Source organism: Pristis pectinata, chromosome 9 (genome assembly GCF_009764475.1).
Source record: "Pristis pectinata isolate sPriPec2 chromosome 9, sPriPec2.1.pri, whole genome shotgun sequence".
Lineage (NCBI taxonomy): Eukaryota > Metazoa > Chordata > Chondrichthyes > Rhinopristiformes > Pristidae > Pristis > Pristis pectinata.
The window spans coordinates 86,749,894-86,774,199 of NC_067413.1; the positions used below are offsets into that span (position 1 = coordinate 86,749,894).

Genomic DNA, 24,306 nt, shown 5'->3' on the forward strand with positions numbered 1-24,306 from the left:
ACTTGGCCAATTAGAATGGCCTTAACAGAAGAAACTGAGAGAAGTAAGGAGGTTTAGGGACGAAACTAGAAACAAGCAGCTGAACATGCAGCTTCCATTATCTGCAAATGGAATAGAAAAACCTCAGTGGATGAGATTTCTCCACCACTGCCAACTGCAGACTTCTGGAACCTAAAGGCATTTCAGTGACTGGATCCCAGAAGGGATGGCCATTACAGGATTTAGCCATTGTAGATGCCAATCTGTAGTAAATATTAGTAAGTTTTAAGGATTTCTTTGCTTTTTCAGACAAATTAATATTCATGACACAAAAGGTTACAATTAAAAGGCAGAACCTGATTTAAGGAATGAGCTGCAATTGAGGACGGCAGGAACACAAGCCTATTTTCGCTTCTTGAGGCCTTTCACAGTCTTGCTGTCAATGTATATGTTGGGGTAAAGCCTATTAAATAATGCATAATCAAAGCTTTTCAAAAAAAATGTTAAAAATTGCAGTTTCTTCAAAAAAGAATTATGCTGCCAATGACATCTTGTGAGGAACCCTGTGGTTAAAACTATACAGCATCCAAAAGTAGATTAGGATTATACACAAGCTCGGGAAAAGAAAAGAAAACAAGCTCAGGAAAAATAAAGAAAATTGTCTGAATAGTCTGATGTAATTTATCATTTCCCTTTTAAATATTCACTCATTTAACTACAAAGTATTGTGATGAATTATAGCTAGTCACTGTGAAAGAGCTGAGGTAATGGTATTTAAAGAACAATAAAACTGTTCAAATGAAGGTTGACTAACCCAAAACACTAACTCTGTTTCTCTCTCCAAAGATGCTGCCAGACCTCCTTAGCATTACCGTCATTTTCTATTTTTATTTGACGTGACAGCATTGCTTCACCAAACATGAATATCACACAGAAGGCAGAAATCTGACTGCCTGCCTTCCAAGTTTAGCCACAGCTGACCAAATGCATGTCAGGAGCCAATGCCACTAAAACAGAATACAAAAGCAGCAAAGATATACACAAAGATCAACAGCAGGATAGCACAACTACAACATTTAAATGTTTGAATCAGCTTAGGGAAATGCAGCAGAAACTTTACACTGTGTGCTGAACACAGTAACTTTAATTGCTGTAAACTCCCGTGGTGCCCAAGCGGCAGGTCTCTTAGGTTTTGAGGTGTAAGACAAATCTTTGAAATGTTCAAAGTTTGATGTGGGCTGCACATCATCCAAGGGAAGATTAGTTAATTCTTAAGAAGTAATAATGATTGCAAGATCACTGTATTTCCATGCCATACAATGATAAAATGGTGTGCAGTGCAAACACACCAACTCATAACTAAAACACAAACAGAAACCTATGTTTGAAATGAAAAGCTTTCTCTATAAACTGGGTAACAAACATATTCATTTTAACTACTTCAACAGAACAATGGAAGCTCTACTGATTTATCAAAGTTACCATGCACATCTTGTAAAACCACAACAGTTAGCTTTTGACAAGCACTGCTTACACACATCAAAGGAAGGCAAGTGTTCTGACTCTCTGCCTCAAGTGCAGTGCTATAAACTTTAAAACCAATTACCATCCAACACAACAGTATTATCATCTCCTCAATGGGTAACTGTACTTTAAAAGTTGAGGTGATATTCCTTAACCAGACCATAATTTTTTATTGTTAAAAACATGAAATTCTCCAGGTGAGCACGCTCTAGGCTGCATGGGATGGCAATATTTGGAAGAGTGACTATAATTCGAAATCTAAAGTTACGTGCTGTAATAACCAGTTTAATTTCCCTTGCATGCTATTTTCATGTTTTAACAAAATAGCTGAAGCTTATTTTCTGCTGATAATAAGTTTTTTGTTACAATTAATTTCTTGAGTACAATAGTACAATTTCTAGATTAAACTATGCAAAATGAATATTGACTGAAGAATCAAAATATTTGCCTTCAGCCCTTGTATAAGTCTTCTGATTACTGTGCACTTAAATTCATTATCTTCAATAGGAGTCATGAAATGCCATAACATACCTGGAACTTACACAACTATGTCAGTATAAAATTAAACAATTGAACTGAAAATATATGTCAGAGGTTCATGTTCATGGCATTTTCAGAGGCATTATTTTGGGGACTTTGCCATTTTTTTTCAATCAAATGCGTTAGCATTTGGTATTTTTCTAATTTAGTATGACATATTGATGTGGGGCAGTTGATCTCCATTTCCTTGTGTCAGACGATTGACAATGTTTTGTTTTATTTATTACGTTTTCTGCTTTGGTCCAGTTTCTGATCCCAATAATGCTCCTACATGTCCATCCCATTCCCCTTAGAAGTAGCTGAGTCGTTGCCCTGAGTTAGGCTTCTGCCTATTGGTTCATAATTGCAGATTACTGAGAACGTACAGCACTGTCACATATTTTGCTTAAAAATTTATAAAAAGACTCTTATAAGGAATATCCTTTTGGAAATTTTCCACAGAAACAGATGCTTAGAAGTACTTTGTTACTGTGAGTGCAACTTTTTAATATTGAAATATTGATCTAGGTTTTGGAAATACACCACATCTAACCATAAAGATTATGAAAGGTCATTGACTAACTTTAATTCTGTTTCTCTTTCTCTCTCTACAGATGTGGAGTGCTCCCATCATCTTCTGTTTTTAACTATAAAAATAAATTTTATTGTGCTGAAAAAATCTATTATCTAATCTGCTGCTTATTTTAAAGGATAACTCTCCTACCTTGCACGAGGGACATCAATATTGGAAGAAACAACTTTTCTTTTCTGATCGGAAACAGCTCCAATAGGTCGCATGTGGTCCTTGTCGTGATCCTGAATCCAGCTGATCTTTTTAGTTTCCAGTATCTTCATAGCTTCAATCTTCCTCACTAGGGGCAGCTGCTGCTCCAGCACCTTCTGGTGGTTCTCAGTGTGACTTTGATCATACAATGGTGCGACACAGGATGGGTCACGGCCATTGCAATACAGCTGCAGGAGCAAGTCACAACATTGAGTTTACTGTTGCATTCTGTTGCATTTTTGGCAATCTGCAAAATCTCTCTGAAACACTGACAGAAAATATACTATATAGGTTGGTTTATTTTATATCCCACCAGGAAAAATAAAGACTATACTGTATATAGTAGAAGATACATTGTGTAGGTAAAGTTTTTTTGATACCACAGAAAAAAAGTAGAGAATTCCCTGTAAACCTTTCGCTGCCAATGGATGTAAACATAAAATGCTGAATACTAACACTGAAATAAAAGGGCAGACATTTTCTATGCCATTGAAAGTGGACTCCATAATTAACAAAATCCACCATTATGTTCTGAGAAAAAATTATCAAGTGAGAGAATATTTATCAGTCTACATGCCCCAGTTATTCATTCTAGCTGGCTGTCCTTGACAGATAACAGAATAAGGAAGATGGCTCAATAGCCTTTACTTTGTGGTTGTAATGATGGTTAAACTGTCTGCTCTTCATCACCGTACCATAAAACTGACACAGCTTTTTCGGTGCACATTTCCATGGTTGTAATATGGAATCCAGAAGTTGCCATCCATAATTTCCTACTACTCCAGAGGGTGTGCATTTTGCAAACTTCTGCTTAATCCTAAGAAAACAGTGTCAGTGTCTCTTGCCATAAGATACCTTGGAGAGAAGTTGTTCCCATTAATGGATGGTTCGGGGACCTAGGGACAAAGATTCAAGAGATAAAGGGGATGTGAAGAAAACCTCTTCTCTACTTTGTGGTGATGCTCAGGGAAACACTGCATGTAATCATGGTGGTAAAAGAAGCAAATGGGCTTTCAAACTGGCAGCTGAGGGGAAATAATGTGCAGGGGTACAAGGAAAAAGTAGGGGAATATCGTTGAATAGATTGTTCCACAAGGAGCTGGCATGAATTATGGGGCAAGTGGCCTCTTTCTATGCTTGAATTTTTCTATGACTCTGATGAATTTATAATGGCACACTGCACTGTTCATTTGTTTTCCCAATCTTCACATAGTGCAGATATCCTACCCACCTGTGTAGAATGGATACCCTTAGCTGCTTAGATCTGAGCTGTATACTGAAGTGCCAATTAAGAGTCCTAAAGAAGACTGGCAAGAGAACTTTGAGTCCAATGCACATCTTATTCCTTGCTTCCCTTGAAATACCTGTGCAAGCGGTACTGCTCAGGAGATGGCGTTAAATTGTTGATTTGCAACCAAATTCTTCCATTCACTTAGCCATCAAGATGACGATCACCCTTAATCACTGCACTTCAAGTTCATACTATCTCAACTTCTTAATATTGGACAAACACCAGCAGCATAAAAAAAAGGGAGACTTTATAAGACTATGATGCACAAAGATCCAGATTAAGTTTTACACATTACATCCCCATAATTGTGCTTGCACCAGAGCACAATACCATGATCAATCGGAATCAGAAAAGATTGCACTTCCTCAATGCTCCACTGTCTGCGACTTTTAAATCAGGTTAGGCAAATAAATGTTCACTCCCAGGCAACTGAAGATACTGTCGTTTTGAACCAATCTAGCATTTCAGCGACATCTGATCCACAGAGATAGGTCACTGGGAAATCCTTGCTACACTCTGCAGTTGTGACTTGTATGTAACAACAGAGAAAAGTGATAAAGAAATTGCAATGCTAGCTGTAAGCAAGCATCAAAAAGCACACATCCACCAGAACAAACAGCCCACATCACGATAATGTGCACAAAAGATCACAAAGATGTTCTTTCTGCATCACCTGACTTCCAGATGAGGAAGTTCCCACCTGCAAAGTCTGTACAAAAGGTCTATATCTAAAATAATGGTAACAATTATACTTAAAAATTATAGACCTTTATCTCAGTGACTGCTTCAAAGTTTATTAAACTGACATCATCCAGCACAATTCCCTTGACAATGTCAGACAACTATCACTGACCATAGGCTCTGCTTATTTAATGATAATTAAATTTGTAATCTGAAGTGACATATCTCCACCGTTTTTCAATATATTACAAAATATATTTTGTAATACAACATTCCTATTAACTCTGTGACCAATTTTATGACATATGCACATATGTATATTTTACTAAATGTCTGGAAAATGTAACAGTTAAAAAATCTATAAAGAGATAGGAAACAAGTCGTTTCCTGCAGATTTCTTCTGGCTTGATCTTGGAGATTTATAGACAAATATTATTATTTCTAATGGATCCACTGGGACTGCTCTGGTTCAAGGCGGCGATTCAACACCACATTCTCAACAACAATAAGGGATGAACAATAACAGCAGCACCAACAGCTCAGGAACTAATAAAAGAATAAAAATGAGTTTGAGTCTTTGTACAGATCTAACAAGGCCTAACACCATTTAGGATTTTGTTTTGAGTGCAAGTACTACAATGCACTGAATCATTCTGAGACACAATGAAATCTACAACAAGCATTGGCCCTGGTGAGTGTCTGGCTATCACATTAACAGTTTTACAGATTAGTTTTATTAATCACTGTCAGACTCTTGTAACACACCTGGAACTCTGCAGGTGCTATGGCGGGTCCCAGAAAGCAATTTCCCTCTCTCGGGAGCCCCCTGTCTACTGCACTGTTCCTCCTGCATAGTATTTAAACCAACAGGCTTCTATTGTCAACACAGTTTTTAAATGGGGTATCCTGTTAGTAAACTGGGTACAGTCACACAAGCATCGACTCCAAAATGGCGTACAGGTGCACACGTACTGACAGGGATTTCTTCAGGCAACAATTTTTTTATGATTTCAGATTTCAGAACAAGGAAGAGTTGCAAAGGGACTGCCTGTCAGAGATGTAAATGAACAGACTGACTTTCATGTTGAACATTTGCACAGACACTGCCTCTCACTGGCGAACACTTACACAGCCACAGACTACCACTGGAATACAAATCACATGCACTTACTGCAGAAGACTTCCACAGGCACTATCAGTGGGGGTACACTTACACAAGAACTTAGTTTCACTAGGGTGATCCTCACTGGCAAACAATTGCACAGGTGCTGACTCCCACTGGGAACAGTGGCACAGACACTGACTCCCACTGGCAACAGTGGCACAGACACTGACTCCCACTGGCAACAGTTGTATAGACATTGACTCTGGCAAACAACTGCTCATGCACTATCACTGGGCACAATTGCACAGATACTGATTCTCCACTGTGCAATTGTTCAGAAGTGAGTATCAGTGCCTGTCCAGTGATTCCCCAGTGGAAGTAATTATGTGTTCAGTTGTTCTCCAGGAGACTCAGTGCCTGTCCAACTGTTCCCTTCTGATAGTCAGTGCCTGTAGAACTGTTTGCCTGTGAGGGTCATTGTTTGTGTAACTCAGCCAGTCAGAGTCCAGCACCTGCACAACTGTTCAGCAATGAATCATTGCCTGTGACTTTCACTGGGGTACAGTCCCACAGTCACTGAGGAAACACTGCACAGCCACTAAGTTCCACTGCTGTGCAGTGCCACAGGCACTGACTCTCACTGGGGATCAGTTACACAGATACTGACTCTCACTGGGTACAATCACACAGAGACTGTCACTGAAGTGCAGATACACAAACACTACCTCTCGGAGCTGAACAGCCGCAGATGCACAGTCTCATTAGCAAACACTTGTACAGATGCTGACTCTCACTGGGTACAATTGCACTGGCACTGACCCTCACTGGAGAACAGTTGCCCTGGGACACACTCTTGCTGGGTCATAATTACACATGCACTCACTTTCACTTGGGAACAGTTGCACAAGGACAGATTCTCAGAGGTGGGAAGTTGCACACCAACCCTCAGTATTGAACAGATACACAAGCACTGACCAACAGTTACATAGACATTGACACTGGGGAACAGTTGCACTGGCACTCTGGGGTACAGTTGCAGAAGCACTGATCTCTCTGGGTCATAGTTCCATAGACATTGACTTACAACGAGTTTGATTGTAGTGCTAACACCAAATTTGAAATCATACAGAAATTGTTGCTTAAAGAAATCCCTGTTATCGTTTGCTCCCATTTAAGATCTTTGAAAACTGACCTTCACTGTCAGCAGCTGCTTTCCTGTGGAATGGAAGCAAGAAGCAAGTCATCCTTGAAATTTGCTTTTTGAAGTTTTCTTCTCCATTTATTGCATGTTTGCAATAGTAAAGGAAGACAAGATTTAATCAACACTGGACGGGAAACATTTTAAGTTTTAAGACCTAATATTAAATATTTCAATATGTGTTTGTGTCAGATTCCTGCACCGGATAAGCAGTGAACAACTAAACAGAACTTAAAAATAAAGCCCTTATGTCATTATCATCTACTCGAGCTTCTGTTACTGTTTATTCTCACTCTAACTCCTAACTAAAAGATAATTAGCTCCAGTCACTCAACAAGAGTGGGGCAGTCCTCCGAGTTACAACAGAATAAGTTAGTCTCTTCATAAAGGTACAATCTAAGTACTGGTCAGAAAGCCCGAAAAATCTTACATTTTACATCATACCATCAAACGGTATCCCCAATGAAGGTTTATGGATTTCCCTCCATTACTATAAATGGGAAACCATTCCAAGTTTTGGTTGTGCTATACAAACGACTTCTTCCTGATGAATGACCTAAATCGTTCTTTTCACAATTTGAATCTGTGCTCACGTATCTTGACTTACACTTAAATAAAACTCTGGATCTGCCTTGCCTTACCTTACATACTGTCCTGCTAGCACCTTCTGTCAAGGCTAAAGAGACTGTATTTTCCCTTTAGCTCAATTCATGAATGTTGGGAATCAGACTCTAGACCCTGCTCTTGAGTACCTCAAAAACTGGAAATGTTCACATGTCGATGGCCAAAAATGAACAAAACACTCAAGGAGCAATCAAACTGCTGTACCATATAGATTCAGTGTGTGATTGCTCTAAGCCATGTAATTCAGGATTCTATTTCCTTTGTTTACTGCAGACTGACAAATGTTTAAGGCTGACTCTACTATCGATCCTGGATTCTTTCCAGCTTCACTTATTTACAGATTATCTGTACTGTATATAAAGTACCAGTTAATTAATCTGACAAGATTGAAGGTATTAATGTTCACCTGTCAGCATTTATCCATTTGTTTATATTATTTGAATTCATTTTAAGTCATAACCTTGGATTTAACCAATCCTCCTTTCATATGAAAATCCAACAAGGTTGCACTAAGTTCTTGAATCTGAATTGTTAAAGCAAGGTACAACAGCAGGAAGCTTAACACTTACCCCTACAAGTGACATCTTTGCCTTAACAAATACCCTCTACTTTCATTCCTTAATCAATTTCACCCTAATAATGAACTTTATCAAATGTTTTCTGGAAATCTAGAAATGATAATGGCAAATAAACATTTTCAATGATAACAGGCACTAACATTTCCTGAAATGAGTGTACCAAAGAACAGATAAAGGGACAAAATGTAATCGTTTAGTAAAGGGACAGAACATAGTTAATGGCAGGACCATTAACATTGTTGAAGTATAGAGGGATATTGGGATCCAAGTCCACAGCTCCCTGAAAATGGCTGCACAGGTTGATAGGGTAGTAAAGAAGGTAATATGGCATGCTTGCCTTTATTAGTTGAGGCACTGAGTGCAAGAGTCAGGAAGTTAAGCTGCAACTTTATAAAACTCTGTTTAGGCTGCATCTGGAGTATTACATTCAATTCTGGTCACCCCATTATATGAAAGATGTGGAGGCTATGGAGAGGGTGCAGAAGAGGTTCACCAGGATGCTGCCTGGATTAGAGGGAATATGCTATAAGGAGAAGTTGGACAAACTAGGGCTGTTTTCTCTGGAGCAGCAGAAGCTAAGAGGAGATATAATAGAACTTTTTTTTCAAAAATAAACTTTATTCATAATAAAAAAATACCTTAACATTCATGGTTGTTACATTCAGTAGTGAAAACATTAATGAAAAACACAAACAAACAGAGCACCAATGTCACAAAGGTGGCTTCCTGAGGTGATACCCCTTTCATTGTTTGAGGGGCTTCCCCACCCAACTCTGCCCCTCCATGTGCGGTAGCAGAAGGAGCCTATGAAATTATGAGAGGCATGGATAGGATAGACAGCTGGTATCTTTTTCCCAGGGTCAAAATGTCTAATACTAGAGGGCATGCATTTAAGATGAGAGTGGGTAAGTTAAAAGGAGATGTGCAGGGCAAGGTTTTTTTTAAAACACAGAGAATGGTGGGTGTCTGGAATGCATTTCCGGGGTGGTGGTGGAGGCAAATACAATAGAGGCATTTAAAAGGCTCTTAGATAGACACGTGAATGTGCAGAGAATGGAGGGATGTGAGCATTGTGTAGGCAGAAGGGATTGGTTTAGGTAGGCGTTTAATTACTAGTTTAATTAGTTCGGCATAACATTGTGGGCTGAAGGGCCTGTTCCTGTGCTGTACTGTTCTATGTTCCATGTTAACATAAGAAAATAGGAGTAGGCCACTCAGCTCCTCAAACTTGACCTGTCATTCAAAATGATCATGGCTGATCCGCCCCAGCTGCCAACTCCCTGAGTCACATGAGCACTATCTCACCCTGGTGGACAGGACCCGAGGGTGCTGACTCAACTTGTACACAGGTCCCATGAGTACTGGCTTCACTGAGTCAAGAGGAAACATGCTAAAGTGTCTCCAAGTTGCCTGTCAGAATGAAATTATCTGTGGGGTACAAGATTCGTGAATAATTTGGGATACCACTTTCTCAAAAATGACAAAGAGGTTGGTCAGGCAGAGACCTTGGAATGTCTTTTTTTGCATTTCCAATGCTATTACAGTAGAGGACTGTTCATCCATTTCTTTACTTCTCTAACCCCCAAATCTCTGGTCCATCTACTACAATAGTACTCATTTAAATAGAGAACTTTGGTTAAGGAACGTTTGCAGGATGGCACCAAGTCAAAAAGAATGAATGACAATAAAGATCATGTGCAAGAACAAATACATGGAGCATTGAGCTTGAGTTTTCAAGTCCGTTGATTATAAAAAAAGGAAAAACAAGGACGAGAAGGAGTTGCGTTATTTAAAAGCAGTGGAAAAATTGAGTGGAGCGGCAGATTGTGGAGTGAATACCAATTTAGGGAGAATAGCATGGCTTAAAGAGAGGGTGGAAGGAATAAGACAACAATTCAAAGGAGCACCATCCTAGCAACATTCATTTTCCACTACCAAATCTACATTTGCATTAGTTACAGCAGTTTGATGTTTTCTAACAGACTGGATGAATGTATGTATTCAAATCTGTCCAATGTTATGATCACTCTAGTGGTTAAAAAAAAATAGGTCTGTCCAGATCATCCATTCACAGAACATTTGAAACAACAGTTCCAAGCTGTGCATCATTTGGCTAGGATGAAAAGTCATTTGCATTGCATTACAGTCACAGACAGAGTCATAGAGTTGTACAGCACAGAAACAGGCCTTTCCATGCTGACCAAGGTGTCTTCCTGAGCTAGTCCCATTTGCCTGCATTTGGTCCATACCCTCTAAACCTTTCCTATCCATGTACCTGTCCAAATGTATTTTTTTAAGATTCCAAAATAAACTTTATTCATAATAAAAGACAAACTATATACAATTATAAAACAGTGCAAACCTTTACATTCTTGTACAGATCATTCATTAGTATTACCTTTTTATATATAAAAAAAAAGCACCAATGCCACACGTGTGGCTCCCTGGGGGCTACCCAGTCCTGTATTTACAATATTTAGAGGCTTTCTCGCCTGACCCTGACCCTCCCTCTCCAGTGGCAGAAGAACCCTAAACTGTAGTCCTTCCCCACCGAGCCCTTGCGTTGGCTGCACCCAGCTTCAGTGCATCCCTCAGCACGTACTCCTGCAGCCTGGAATGTGCCAGCCGGCAGCATTCCCCCACGGACATCTCGCAGTGCTGGAAGACCAACAAGTTTAGTTGATGTCCATCTCTGTGTGTGTCCCCGGGAACAGCCCGTAGATCAGAGAATCCTCTGTTACGCAGCTGCTGGGGATGAACCGTGACAAGGACCCTTGCATCTTTCGCCACACCCTCCTCGCAAACCCACAGCCCGCAAAGAGGTGGGCGACTGTCTCGTCCCCAGCGCAGTCCTCCCAGGGGCAGCGTGCGCTGGGAGTGAGGTTCCGACCATGCAGGAAGGATCTGACTGGGAGGGCCACTCTCACTGCCAACCTAGCGAGGTCTTGGTGCTTGTTGGTGAGTTCTGGCGATGAGGCATTCTGCCAGATGGTCTGGACAGTCTGCTCAGGGAACCACTCCACAGTGTCCAACAAGTCCTTCTCCTGCAGTGTCTGCAGGATGTTCCGTGCTGACCACTGCCTGATGGACTTGTGGTCAAAGGTGTTGGTCTGGAAGAACTGCATGATGCCTATACATGCAGCTTACATGGTTGTTTATATAAAAATTGTCTGTTCCCTTAGTATTAGATAAAAGTTATGCAAATACATATTTACATATGCACAATGAGAAAATACAAATGGGCATTCCAATAATGAAAGGTAAATTCCTAGATATGCCTTACAAAGATTGCAATGCAGTAGCTTCATGTCTGAAACTTCCACAGAATATCTGCAAACAAGGAGATTGGACCAATGCATTTTACATAAGAATTTTTCAGAAGAAAGGTGAAGACAACAATTACGATGAACAATGATTCAAGAAATTAGAATATTTTGTAGCACAAACTATTTTTAAATGCAAATCCCATTACAAAACTAAACCACTCCTCAAATTAACAAATGGTGATAATCCAACTTTAAACCAGGAACAGAATACTTGAAGGTCGACAGCATGGACAAAGTATCAGTACAACCCTAAAAAGGTAACTGCTTGCTGAATCAAAGATATGTTAAGTATGTGAATTTAAGATTGGTTTGGCTCAGGAAGTAGCATTCTTGCCTTTGAATCAATCATTTTGGGTTTATGTATCACTCCGGAGACTTGTGCCATAATTTGGATTGGCACTTAATGCAAGACTGAGGGAGCACTTTATCAGGAGAGCTCCCATCTTTCCGGTGAGATATTAAACTACGGCCACATCCACCCTCTCCAGTATACCTAAATATTTTATCACATGTCACTGTTTGAAGAAGAGCATAAGTGTTTTTACAGGCCACTTTTTATCTCTTTGCCAATAGCATTAAAAGATTCCTTTGTTTTATTTTGTTATTTGCATACAAATTGTTCCTGCATTTCTTATATTACGCAGTGTCAATATTTCAAATGCACTTCAAATGGTTGTAAAGTGCTTTTGGTGAAGTTATCTAAATTAACACAATTAGGTATTTTTCATCTTTACTGTGAACTAATTTTTCTGGCTTATTTTCTTTAAAGTTTATCATACACTGGTAAAATGTCAGACATCCTGGAGCTCCCTAATTGTTTCCTACAAGTTTTATTTGATTATGGATGACTGAAAGAGATGACAAGTTGATAAGCAGAAGAAACACTGACAAAGGACTACCTCTGAAATACTGGCCTTTCCAGATGTAATGTTTAGCAATGACAGATTAATTGCCTTTCAGCAGCTTGAGTTAACAGAAGTTACAATAGAAACTTGCTGTATTCAATAGAAATGAAGGGACAAATTAAGGTTTAAAAATGCACACTGTCACGAACCAGCAATAAAAGAAACACACTGAGCATGATTCAGTGTTAAAAACTATTTTATTAATTACTACTTATGATAATACGTAAAATAAAAGTAAAAATGTTAGTATGTTAGAATTCAAAAATGTTAAACCTTGAACGTTAACCCCAAAACTAAACTCTTCGTGTGTGTGTGTGACAAAGTCCCAAACTCCCAGTTCCGGAATGGTTCTTAAAGTTCAGTTCCGCAAGCCATAAGGTGAAACATGAGCAAGGGCTTCTTCAACAACCACCGTTGTCTGAAGATAAGACGTAGACGTAGAGAAACAGAGAGAGAGTACATACGAAATCCAAATGTTCCACAATGGAACCCAAACGACACTTCAGTGTTTACTCGGTAGTGACTTCCTCACCCCAAAAAGCATCCGAATCGTGGTCGTCCACACACAAATACCTGTTTCCTTCTACAGGTCAGCAACAAAGTGAACTCCACCGGATTACTTCCAACTTCCATACATGGATTTCAGTAGCAAACACAGTTATTGTTTCTCATCCATCGATAGAGAAAACAAGCAGGCTGGTGTCTCTCTCCCTTCTCTCTCTCTCTCCTTCTTCTGACTTCTTCAACAACGTCATTACGTCCTTTATCTTCTATTGACGTAAGCACGCCCCACACACACATACACACACACTCTCTATCTTAAAGGGACTTTCACTGAGTCCGTAACAACACAAGTTAATTTAAAAAAAGATGAATTTTATCTGAGCTAATACGGCTGCCAAGAAATTCCAGCCAATGTTTCTCATGCAAAGGGGTGACTGAACATTTGAAGATTTGACCTTCTGTTGGGTATTGTGTGTAATGGTTGTGTGCAAGGTTTCAATCTCAAACTCTGCAGTGGCAAATTGGAAAAATGAATAAATGAAATCTGACAATATGTGAGCTGACACCAAATAAAAAGACTTGATAGTGGGAGCTGCTATATTGATGTAAAAACCCTATTGATTCACTCAGGTCCTTGGAGGAAGAGAACCTCCCATTCCTATCTGCTCTGGAGTGCCACATTACATAGCTGGCTCAGGATAATGAGAGATAAGTGCAGCCTTAAGAACAAAAACAATAAGTACTGCCTCTAGAGTGAAAATCACCGCTCAGAAATACAAAAGAAATCTTCCTAGTCTGTGGCATTTAGTTATTTGTCACTACATACAGGATTTGCATGCCATTACTTCCTATAAGGCAAAACCTAACAGCATAAATGGCAGTGATGCTTCACTCCCCAACGAGCTCAACACCTTTTATGCACCCTTTGAAAGGAAGAATAACACTACACCTGTGTGAATCCCCACAGCATCCAACGATCCTGTAATCGCTGTCTCGGAGGCCAATGTACAAACATCCTTCAAGAGGGTGAACCCTCGCAAGCCTTCAGGCCCCAACTGTGTACCTGGCCGGGTACTGAAATCCTCTGCCGACAACTAGCTGGAGTATTCAAGGACATCTTCAACCTCACACTGCTGCAGTCTGAGGTTCCTACCTTCTTCAAAAGGGCAGCAATCATTCCAGTGCCAAAGAAGAGCAGGGTGAGCTGCCTCAATGAGTATCACCCAGAAGCACTCACATCTACTGTGATGAAGTACTTCAAGAGGAAGGGCCTGGACCCACTGCAATTCGCCTACCGCTACAACAGGTCTACAGCAGACACAATCTCACTGGCTCTCCACTCTGCTTTGAAGCACCTAGACAACCACAAGACATACATCAGGCTACTGTCTATTGATTACAGTTCAGCGTTCAATGCCATCATTCCCTCAGTACTAATAACCAAGCTTCAAAACATGGGCCTCTACCTTCCTCTGCAACTGGATCCTCGACTTCCTTATAAGGAAATCACAGTCAGTGTGAATCGGCAATAACATCTCCTCCTCACTGACAATCAACACAGGTGCACCTCAAGGATGCGTGCCTAGCACGCCCAGATATTATAATCAGAGTGTGTGCAAAGTTTGTTGATCACAACTAGGGCAGAGAACGATGCTACTATTGGGCTCAGTGCCTCCAGACTAGGTAGTAAAATGTCATCCAGAGTTCCCATTCCTGGTCATTTTACAGCAAGCCCTGCTGGAACTGAATAAAGCTCAACATCCAAGTTGTCCAGCAAGATACTGATTCATGCAGGACGTAATTGCATTCTAGGATGCTGTTTGTTCCTGTAATTTCTCACAGAAAGGTTTCCCATCCCAGTAAGACATGGTGGTCATTCTGATCTTTCTATAGGAAGGGATGGAGGAAATTCAAGAGCAAGCTTCTTGCTCTGATCTTAGCCAAAGTACAAGAGTATAACAATGCACAGGATAGTAAAATTCCAATTGATTATTAAATTCACTCACATAATAAATCCCACAAACACTCTGACACTGTCATTATATTTTCTGCTCTTTATCCTCTAATATTTTTACTGACCTGCGAGTTTCTTTCTGCCCAAGCGAAGGTATGTTAGGCTAAAGTCTGAAATGCCTTAGGGGTCTTTCCCCTCCCTATCTATGTAACGACAGCTGGAGTACTGTGTGCAGTTCAAATCTACATATAACAGGAAGAAAGTCATTGCACTGAAGTAGTAAGCACAGAAGAGATTCATCAGGATGTTGTCCAGAGCAGGAGAAACTGGATAGGCTGGATTTGTTTTGCTTGGAGCTGTGTGGTGTGCTTTGTGGTGGTGGAGTTGTGTGGAGAACCCGATAGAGCTATAAAAAAATTATGATGGAAAAGCTAGGGTAGATAATAAGAAACGTTTCCCCAATGCAGAGATATCTAAAATCAAAAGGCATAGATTTAGAATGGACCAGGAAGAATCTTTTCACTCAAAGTGTGTGTGAAATCTGGAAGAAACTTCCTGACAGGGTGTTGGAGGCAGGTACCCACACAACGTTCGAGTATTTAACTCAGCATTAGAGCCATAGAACAATACAGCACAATACAGGCCCTTCGGCCCACCATGTTGTGCCAACCTTCAAATCACTCCTAAGACTATCTAACCCCTTCCTCCTTTCTCCGGATTGAACTCCCATCTGCCACTTGTCAGCCCAGCTCTGCATCCTATCACTATACCTCTGTAAGCATTGGAAATGCTATGGCATGGAAGACTACAGGCAGAATGCAGGAAAAATAGGATTAGAGTGGACCGAAGGCCCTGTTTCTATGCTGTACAACACTACAGCTCTGTGACCCTTGAACATCCCAGCACTGCTCCAATTGTGCCCTAGTGTTCATCCCCAATTTTGTTTTCTCCACCAATGGTGTCAATGTTTTTGGCCAACTCAAAAGTTTTAATTTCCTCTAAAACTCTCCAATATCTTCCTAAGATATTCCTTAACATTCACTTGCTTAATCAAGCTTCTAATCATGTGCCTCAATATCATCTGCTGTGGCTCTGCATCTAAAATGTCTGATAGCTCTCTTCACAAGACAAAGGAGCAGAAGTAGGCCATTTGGCCCATTGAGTCTGCTCCGCCACATCACCATGAGCTAAACTATTCTCCCATCTAGCCCCAATTCCTGGTCTTTTCCCCATATCCCTTGATACCCTGACTAATTAGATACCTATCAATCTCCGCCTTAAACACCCCCAATGATCGGGCCTCCACAGCTGTACATGGCAACAAATTCCATAAATCCACGACCCTCTGGCTAAAGAAATTTCTCCGCATCTCTGTTCTAAATGGGTACCCTCTAATTCTAAGACTGTGCCCTATTGTCCTGGACTCACCCACCATGGGAAACAACTTAGCCACATCTACTCTGTCCAGCCCTTTCAACATTCAAAATGTTTATATGAGATCCCCTCTTATTCTTCTGTACTCCAATGAATACAGTCCAAGAGCCGACAAACGCTCCTTGTATGTCAGCCCTTTCATTCCGAGAATCACCTTCGTAAATCTTCTCTGAACCCTCTCCAACATCAGTACATCCTTTCTAAGATAAGGGGCCCAAAACTGCACACAGTACTCCAAATGAGGTCTCACCAGTGCCCCGTAGAGCCTCATCAACACATCCTTACTTTTATACGCTATTCCTCGTGTGGCAGCTTGTAATACTTTACCACACTGAAGGCACTAAATAAATGCAAGATGTTGTTATAAACATGGAAATTGTCCCGCGTCACTTTACAGTGCTCATGTATCATTACTTTATCACAGAATTCTAGCCTAATCTATGAGCAATATGATTTTAGGTATGGCCACTCTGAGGGAGATTTTGTAGGCATTCACCCTTACAGGCAGGCCATGGGTTTTTTTTGTAGTTCTCCAGTTTCTGATGAATATTGTTATGAATTTACCCTTTCCATGTGAATATATCATCTTATTTGCTCTTCCTTTGCCTGGCAACTCCACTGTGCAAAATCAGGATTCATCACAGTCTGTAACACTAGCTCATTATTGCCCAGGACTCTTGGAGTTCTTTTTCATCCTGTTCCTTAAACACAATCATAGCATCATCTAATGACAACATCCTGAATTACCCTCATTTCTGTACAATTGGTTAACTTTTCTGAATCTCAGCTTCTCACATTTATAAAACTCATTGTCCTTATGCGCTGCACCAAAACTGAATTCATTTCTAATTTCATACTGGCAATAAGCTTCCAAATTCCACAGCCTCCATATCTACAGGGAGTTCTGGCTAACTGCTGACAAATTTAACAGAAGGACTTCATTATAATTTTTCCTTCTCTTCTTCATTCAGCATTGAAGCTGATCAGCTGGTTTGCTGTGGTAAGAAAATAAGCATTGGAGGCATAGTCTGGGATACGACAATGCAAGAAGTAGAAGCAGAAGCCTCAAATTTGCTCCACCACTCAGTGAGATCAAACCTAATCCTGTGCTTTCATTTTCCCAACTGATTCGCAGATCGCCCAGTTCCTTCAGCTTCCAAAAATCTATCAATTTCAGCATTAAATTTAGTTAGCTCTCTAAGATGGAGGTTTCCAAAAATTTACAGCCACCTGTATGATTAACCTTGGCAATTAGGAGGGAGATTGGGACTTGTATTTAGAGAGAGAGAGAGAGAGAGAGAGAGAGAGAGAGAGAGAGAGAGAGAGAGAGAGAGAGAGAGAGAATGAGAAAATGAGAGAGAGAGAATGAGAAATACAAAGAGGTTATTGGTGATCACAATGGGAGATAAAGCATAAAAACTAGGTTTACTTTTTTTTCAAAATTGAACATTTTTTGATTAAAATAATATATATAAATTGGAAATAATTTCTACTAAAATCATCCTTATTATCCATATAAACTTACAGTCCATGAGAATTTGTTGCTGTCAATTTTTAACACTGACTTATTTACAAGTGTCCCTGTGCCAAATGCATCATGGGAAACAAGGCCAGAATGCAAAGGGGTGGAGGGGGGGAGCCAGCAGCACAGAGCTATGGCTGTCACAGCCTGTCCAAGTCAGATACAGCCACCTGCCAAGGTAGCAGGTGGCTGTTTCATTTTTAATTTACTATTTTCAAATAAAAGCTCTTTTAAAAATGCAAATTTTAATTTGGAAAGACTATAATAAGAGTTGTAGCATTAGCACACCTACTCCAACAGTGCCATACGAAATGCAAACTTACCATGTGGGCAGTGAGCAGATTATAAACAGTAAAATAAATGAATTTATTATGCCAGGAGCAGTCAGCTGGAAACCTACCAGGATGATTTTTTTTACCTAGAAAAAATGTTTATCAGCTAGTTCATATGATGAATCCATATCTGCTGAACCAAGGATGTTCTGTCCTATGTGCATTCTAACACTGGTACTTCAATACAATGTTATATCTCTGTGGAGATCAATACACAAACTTCTGAATATTTTAGATACAAACTTCTTTCTCCATGAAGAATTGATTGTCTTCTGAGTCATATCACTTCTTTGAAAAGCTTAAGCTAGCTGGAAAATATGATTAGCAATTTGGGAATTATGCAAACTTTAATAAAGTCCTTGAGATCTGTTGGGCAATATCACTTATGGTCATAAGATATCCAAGTGGCCCCCTTGTGATTCACCTCCATCTGAACTGTGCTCCTGGCAGTCGTGCCGTTCCATATGCCTTTGTGCTTCAATAAAGATCGAGAGATCAGGGATTTGTGGTAAGAAGGAAGACAACAAGAAGAATTTTTAGAAATAAAGCTAATAAAAGTGAATTTACATCTGGAAAAGTAACCAGTGAACAATTATCACACTGAATCATGGATAAAATTGTTGAGAATCTCAGATTTATACAGCCAAACCAAATGCATGCAGTTGGTCCAAATACATAGAAACATAGAAAAGTACAGCACAGGTACAGGCCCTTCAACCTACCATGTCTGTGCTGACCATGACGCCAAATTAAACTAATCCCATCTGCTTGCACATGGACCATATCTCTCTATTCTCTGCCTGTTCATGTGCCAGTCTAAATGCCTCTTAAATGTTGCTATCGTATCTGCTTATTCGACCTTCCCTGGCATTGCATTCCAGACACCTACCATACTTTGTTAAAAAACTTGCCTCATAAATCTCCATTAACCTTTCCCTCTCTCACCATATATGCCCTCCAGTATTTGACACTTCCACCCTGGCAAAAGACTCTATCTACCCTATTTATGCACCTATATATACTTCGATCAGGTTGCCCCTCAGCCTGTGACACTCCAGAGAAAATAATCCAAGCTTGTCCAACCTCTCCTTATAACTAATACATTCCAATCCAGCCAACATCACAAGACAAAGGAGCAGAAGTAGGCCATTCAGCCCATCGAGACTGCTAACATCCTGATGAACCTCTTCTGCACCATCTCCAAAGCCTCTGCCTTCACTGTGGTAACCAGAACTGCAAACAAAATTCCAAATGTGGCCTACTGCAACACACAAAGTTCAAGATTATATTGACTGTTTACATTGTTAATGGTAGGGGATGGGGGAGAGGGCAGGAGTGAATTTGATAATAATCTGTTACTGGCTATATTGCTTCCAAAATCTGAAAGAGTTTATAATTTGAAGATGATTTTTAAGTAATTTAAATACTGATTCTAAACAGTATCCTTATGCTATGTTTTATAACTACTACTAAGAAGGCTTGTATTGGACAACCAAATCAGAGTCACCAAGAGAAAAGGCCATTCACAAGTCAACAATACCAGCACCAAAAAAGTGCATGTATATAAATGTGCAAATTATTATAAAAATATCAATCTTCTATTCAGATTTTGATCTCTTCACAACAATTCCAATATTCCCCCCCAAGTTATTTCATTATTTCTATTACAAAATACCTTGCCTAACAGAAAATCAGTTGAGAATATTAATAACTTCCATGAGTGTCCTTCTACCCTCTATGCCCAGCAGATAGAAGTTGTGCCTGACAACCTGGCACAAAGACCACTTCAATTTATACTCCCTCCTCTAGGAGGCAGTTGAATTGGTTCAAATATGGTTCAAGCATCTGCAGTATCTTAAGCACAACTCTTAATGCTCCCACCTATGGCACAGATTAGTAAATATACAACTCATCAAACCGTAATGCACCCCACAACACAATCCTCTATTTTTCATAGTTGCTTTTCAGTATAAAACCTGCAGGTTACATTTGTGGTCATAATTCCAGATATAAATATGAAAGACATCCATGAAGGACACCGGATACAAAGACCTTGGCGTTATGTAGGATATGTTTGGTTGCTGTGATGGAAGAATGAATCAACTGAGGAGTGAACTCTGATGACCTGCTCTAGCTCCATTTTTATCTTTATGTTTACCTGAGTTATATTCAGGAATTTGAAACAATCTGGTTGCAAAACATTAAAAACAAGCAACACAGGAAATTATTAAATTATAAATTATAATGCTGGTGTCAAACGCAATTAAACAGGAATGATGTGGTTGAATCTCGAGGGTTACTTTCATAAGACACTTATCAATGCGCCTTTGTTGCAATCGTTTCCAAATACATACTTTGGTGCCAATCCGCTGGTAACACCATCTAGCACTACATAATATTGATCAAAACCGGCACCATGCGCAATGAGTCCTTTTCAAAATATTTTTCTACGTAAGTATTTCTGTTTTCTGATTTTATGCATCTACATTTCTTGACTGCAATCTGCAACAGTTAACATTTTAAATGGCTCCAAAGGATGAAACTGACCACACCAGGAGGGGCGGGGTTTAGAGCCATGCCCTTTGCTCGTGATCAGGCCAAAAGAGCACGAAGACCGTGCGCTGCATATCCAATTATTTTGGTTACTCTGTTCTGCCTTCATGGGTCGGGTTGGGGACGTACTGTCAGTCGCAGCAACTACAGCACACCCGCGCCCAACCTTTCAATGAAGCTTTTCATTCAGTCCAGGTTTGATTGATTGCAGCGTTTAATTACAGCTCCAGTAAACAGGCGGCACACACACACAAACACACACACACTGCGGCTGATCTACAATAACCTCAGCACGTTAAATGAAGAGAGAGGGGAAAAAAACACTTCCTCTCCGATCAGAGAATTTTGGCGCGATTTTTCTAAGGTTTCCTTTGGGTATTTATTTGTGTTCCTGTTTGTTGCTGCTGTGCATGTTTGTGTTTGTATGCCTGTGCTAGCGTTGGGCTGCTTCACAAAGCTCCACTGCACAGGTGAACAACACATTTTGCAGACCCGAGCCACAAATTGATCTTTCACCACACCTTCTATTTGAGATGCTACCCGCTTTCGCACTCTCCGGCAAACAATTGCACAAAACTTTAAAACCTTAATAATTGAAAACAAAACAAAAAGGCTGCCAGTGAAGATTTCTCTGACCCGATGTCACCACAGAGAAGGGTAAAGAAAAATCCCACCAGCAGGCAGGCTGTGTCCAGCCATTACCAAGTAACACAGCGAGTTTAAGCTTTCCAAGTAACTCGCCAGCCGGGGTCAGATTGGGATGTTTCACCCACCCTCCCAACAGCACTGAGACCCACAAGGAGTCCAGCGGGGGCTCGGGAGCTTCCAAATGTACCAGGGGGCTCGGCTCGGCTTCAGTCGCCAGATCTCAACGGGTGGGTGGTGCTGCAGGTGTTGCTGTGATCTTCTGCCTCTTATTTGTGGTGTGGCAGTATTTGGATGCACACGATGGCAAAGCCGGCACATTCCCAAATCCATATTACCGTCTAGTTACACACCTTTTCTCTGCATTTCATCTGCACTTTATTGCCGTGGTTGTGCAAACCGGGTCCCATCACGACGATCTCCTCCTCCGGGTATTCCCGCAGGGTGCCATCCTCCAGCATGACCGTGTATAGGTTGCATCGCCCCCCACACTCCTTGTTTTCGGATTTGAGCGCCTGGATCACCCCGGGGATGAGCTGCCCATCCCCAGCCGGACTAGGAGCGCAAACCCGGCTGCCCAGAATCGATCTCTTTGCAGAACGACGAGCTTGCATCGCGAGGTTTCTGCCCCCCTTCGATTGGTTTTATTGTAAGGAATTATATGCAAAGATGCAATTGCAAAAATAACTAAATGTTATTTTTTTTCAAAAACAAACCAAACCACAAACCGCCCGGCATTCAGAGCAGAGTTGTTTGTTTTCGTAGCCCTCGCAAAGCTGACATTGCAACTTGCAAAATTAGAAATGGACTTCTGAAAAACAGCGGAATGAATGGCCTATTTAAAACTAATGCTTTTTTTTAAACAACTAATAGATTTAGAGGTGGAGAAATTAGAAATCGAGATTAAATGAACAAATCGTAGAGCTGTGATATTCTTCCCAGATAATTCCAATACATGCACCAAAGTAGTAAGTAGAGTGGGGAAAAAGAAATATTTTGGCTTCTCTCTTCAAATTAATTTCTTCACTCTTAGTAAAATAACCTTTAAATATGCATTTTTATATCTCCCATATTTAATCCCAGTGTTCATAAATATTCACCTGGTAACATTATTCAAAACCAACAACAACCTACATAGCATCTTTACAGGAGTCTTATCAAACTAAAAAATAAAGAACCAGAAAAGGAGGAATTGCTGCAGTTGACCAAAATGTTGCTTAAAGAGGCCATGGGGTTTAGGGGTGGAATTTGAAATTTAGGTAATGGCAGGTGAATGAGCAAATGCGTGTGAGAATAACCACAAGGCCAGAAAAAGAGAACAGAGATTTCAGAGTTATTATGGAATGTCAGAGATAAGTTGGGGGCAATACCAATGGGGAGATTTGAAAGTAAAGGTGAGAATTATAAAATTCAGGTACTAATGGAGAGCTAATGTGGGTGTGCAGGCATAGGATGTTGGGTGACTGAGACTAGCTGAAGCTAGGACACGGGCAGCAGAGTTTTGAATAGCATCAAGTTTACAGTGAGTTAAACCATGCACAAAGACTAAACAAAACTAATTATGCATTTACAGATTACGAAAAATAGCTAACATAGATTCACAGTAGGGCTGATGCTTTTCCAGTCGTTCTAACGAATGGCCTTCTCTCACGTTTCAGAGTCCGGTCAGCCAATCCATACTCCGGTTTACCATTTTTCCGCGCTTTCCCTGGGATTGGCCCTCCGTACCGGCGGAATGCTGCCCGCCCCCTCACTGTAACCATGTGCTACTCCAGTTGGTGCCCCGAACCCATTGGCTGCAGCAGTGCACGCCTCCGGCAGTAATTCACCGCTTCGAGATGTCAGCGCCGTACGCTCGGCGGAGCTGGTGCAACGCAGGCACTGTTGGCAAAGTGCGCTACCCCGCCCCCGGCCCGCTGTTGCAGTCTCTCAAAGGAAGCAGGACGAGCATCAAGCGGGCTTCCAAAATAGGACCACAAGCTCGGCGATTGCATGTATCAAGCACGTGTGTGGGACCATTCGGTTTCAGGCCCTGAAATTCCCACGTTCGAATAATGTGTCAATATTGTTCTAGTTTGAACAACAGAATGACAAAAGGCTGTGGGTAAATCAATATCATAGCATGTTGAAACCGGAGAAAGCAAACCATACCTAACGAGAAATTACTGTATTTCAATGCAAAATTGCTTCACCGCTCTGTACCTTCAACAACACGTGCTTAATAAATTCAGAGCAACAAACAATCTGCTGGAAGAACTCAGCGGGTTGAGCAACATCTATGGGGGACAACAGGTCCTAATGCAGGGCTTCGACGTGAAACGTCGACAATTCCTTTCCACCGTCCCACCACAGATGCTGCCCGACCCACTGAGTTCCTCCAGCAGATTGCTTGTTGCTCCAGATTCCAGCATCTGCGGTCTCTTCCGTCTTGATAAATTCAGGGTTGGTATTCCATTGAGAGATTAAGTTAAAGACCGGATCAATTTATTAAAATTTATGATTACATTACAGCAGTTTATTTTTAAAGGTAAGCGACCTGTTTGCTTATTGTATAATTAGTTTTGTGAAGTTTTTAAAAATTCTTTATATTGATAGGCAGATCTATAATGATCAGGGATAATTAAGTGAGTGGCGAAATGAATACACTGGAAGCATCTTCAGAGATGCTGCAATCATGACTATCTACAAGAAAGGAATTATAGTGATATGGTGATATCTGATAGTTATAGCTACAGAGTGGTCTTCCTGTTGTCTGGCACAGGAAAATTCGTTGCCAAGATCCTCCTCAACCGCCTTTGCCTGAAAAACTGCTCCTTGAATCAATGTAAGACTCCATCCATTTGGAGGC

General features: G+C 40.6%; 1 protein-coding gene across 1 annotated transcript in view; it reads right to left on the reverse strand.

The window, feature by feature from the left end:
- znf704 (zinc finger protein 704) overlaps positions 1 to 22,183 on the reverse strand; it is a 120,143-nt gene extending 97,960 nt beyond the window's left edge. Inside the window, exons 1-2 of the mRNA XM_052023392.1 lie at positions 21,812 to 22,183; positions 2,747 to 2,994 (exon numbers count right to left, since the gene is read on the reverse strand). Of these exons, the coding sequence (XP_051879352.1) occupies positions 2,747 to 2,994; positions 21,812 to 22,072 (509 nt within the window). The 5' untranslated portion in view covers positions 22,073 to 22,183. The remainder of the gene's footprint in view (positions 1 to 2,746; positions 2,995 to 21,811) is intronic.
- Positions 22,184 to 24,306: the final 2,123 nt, after the last annotated feature.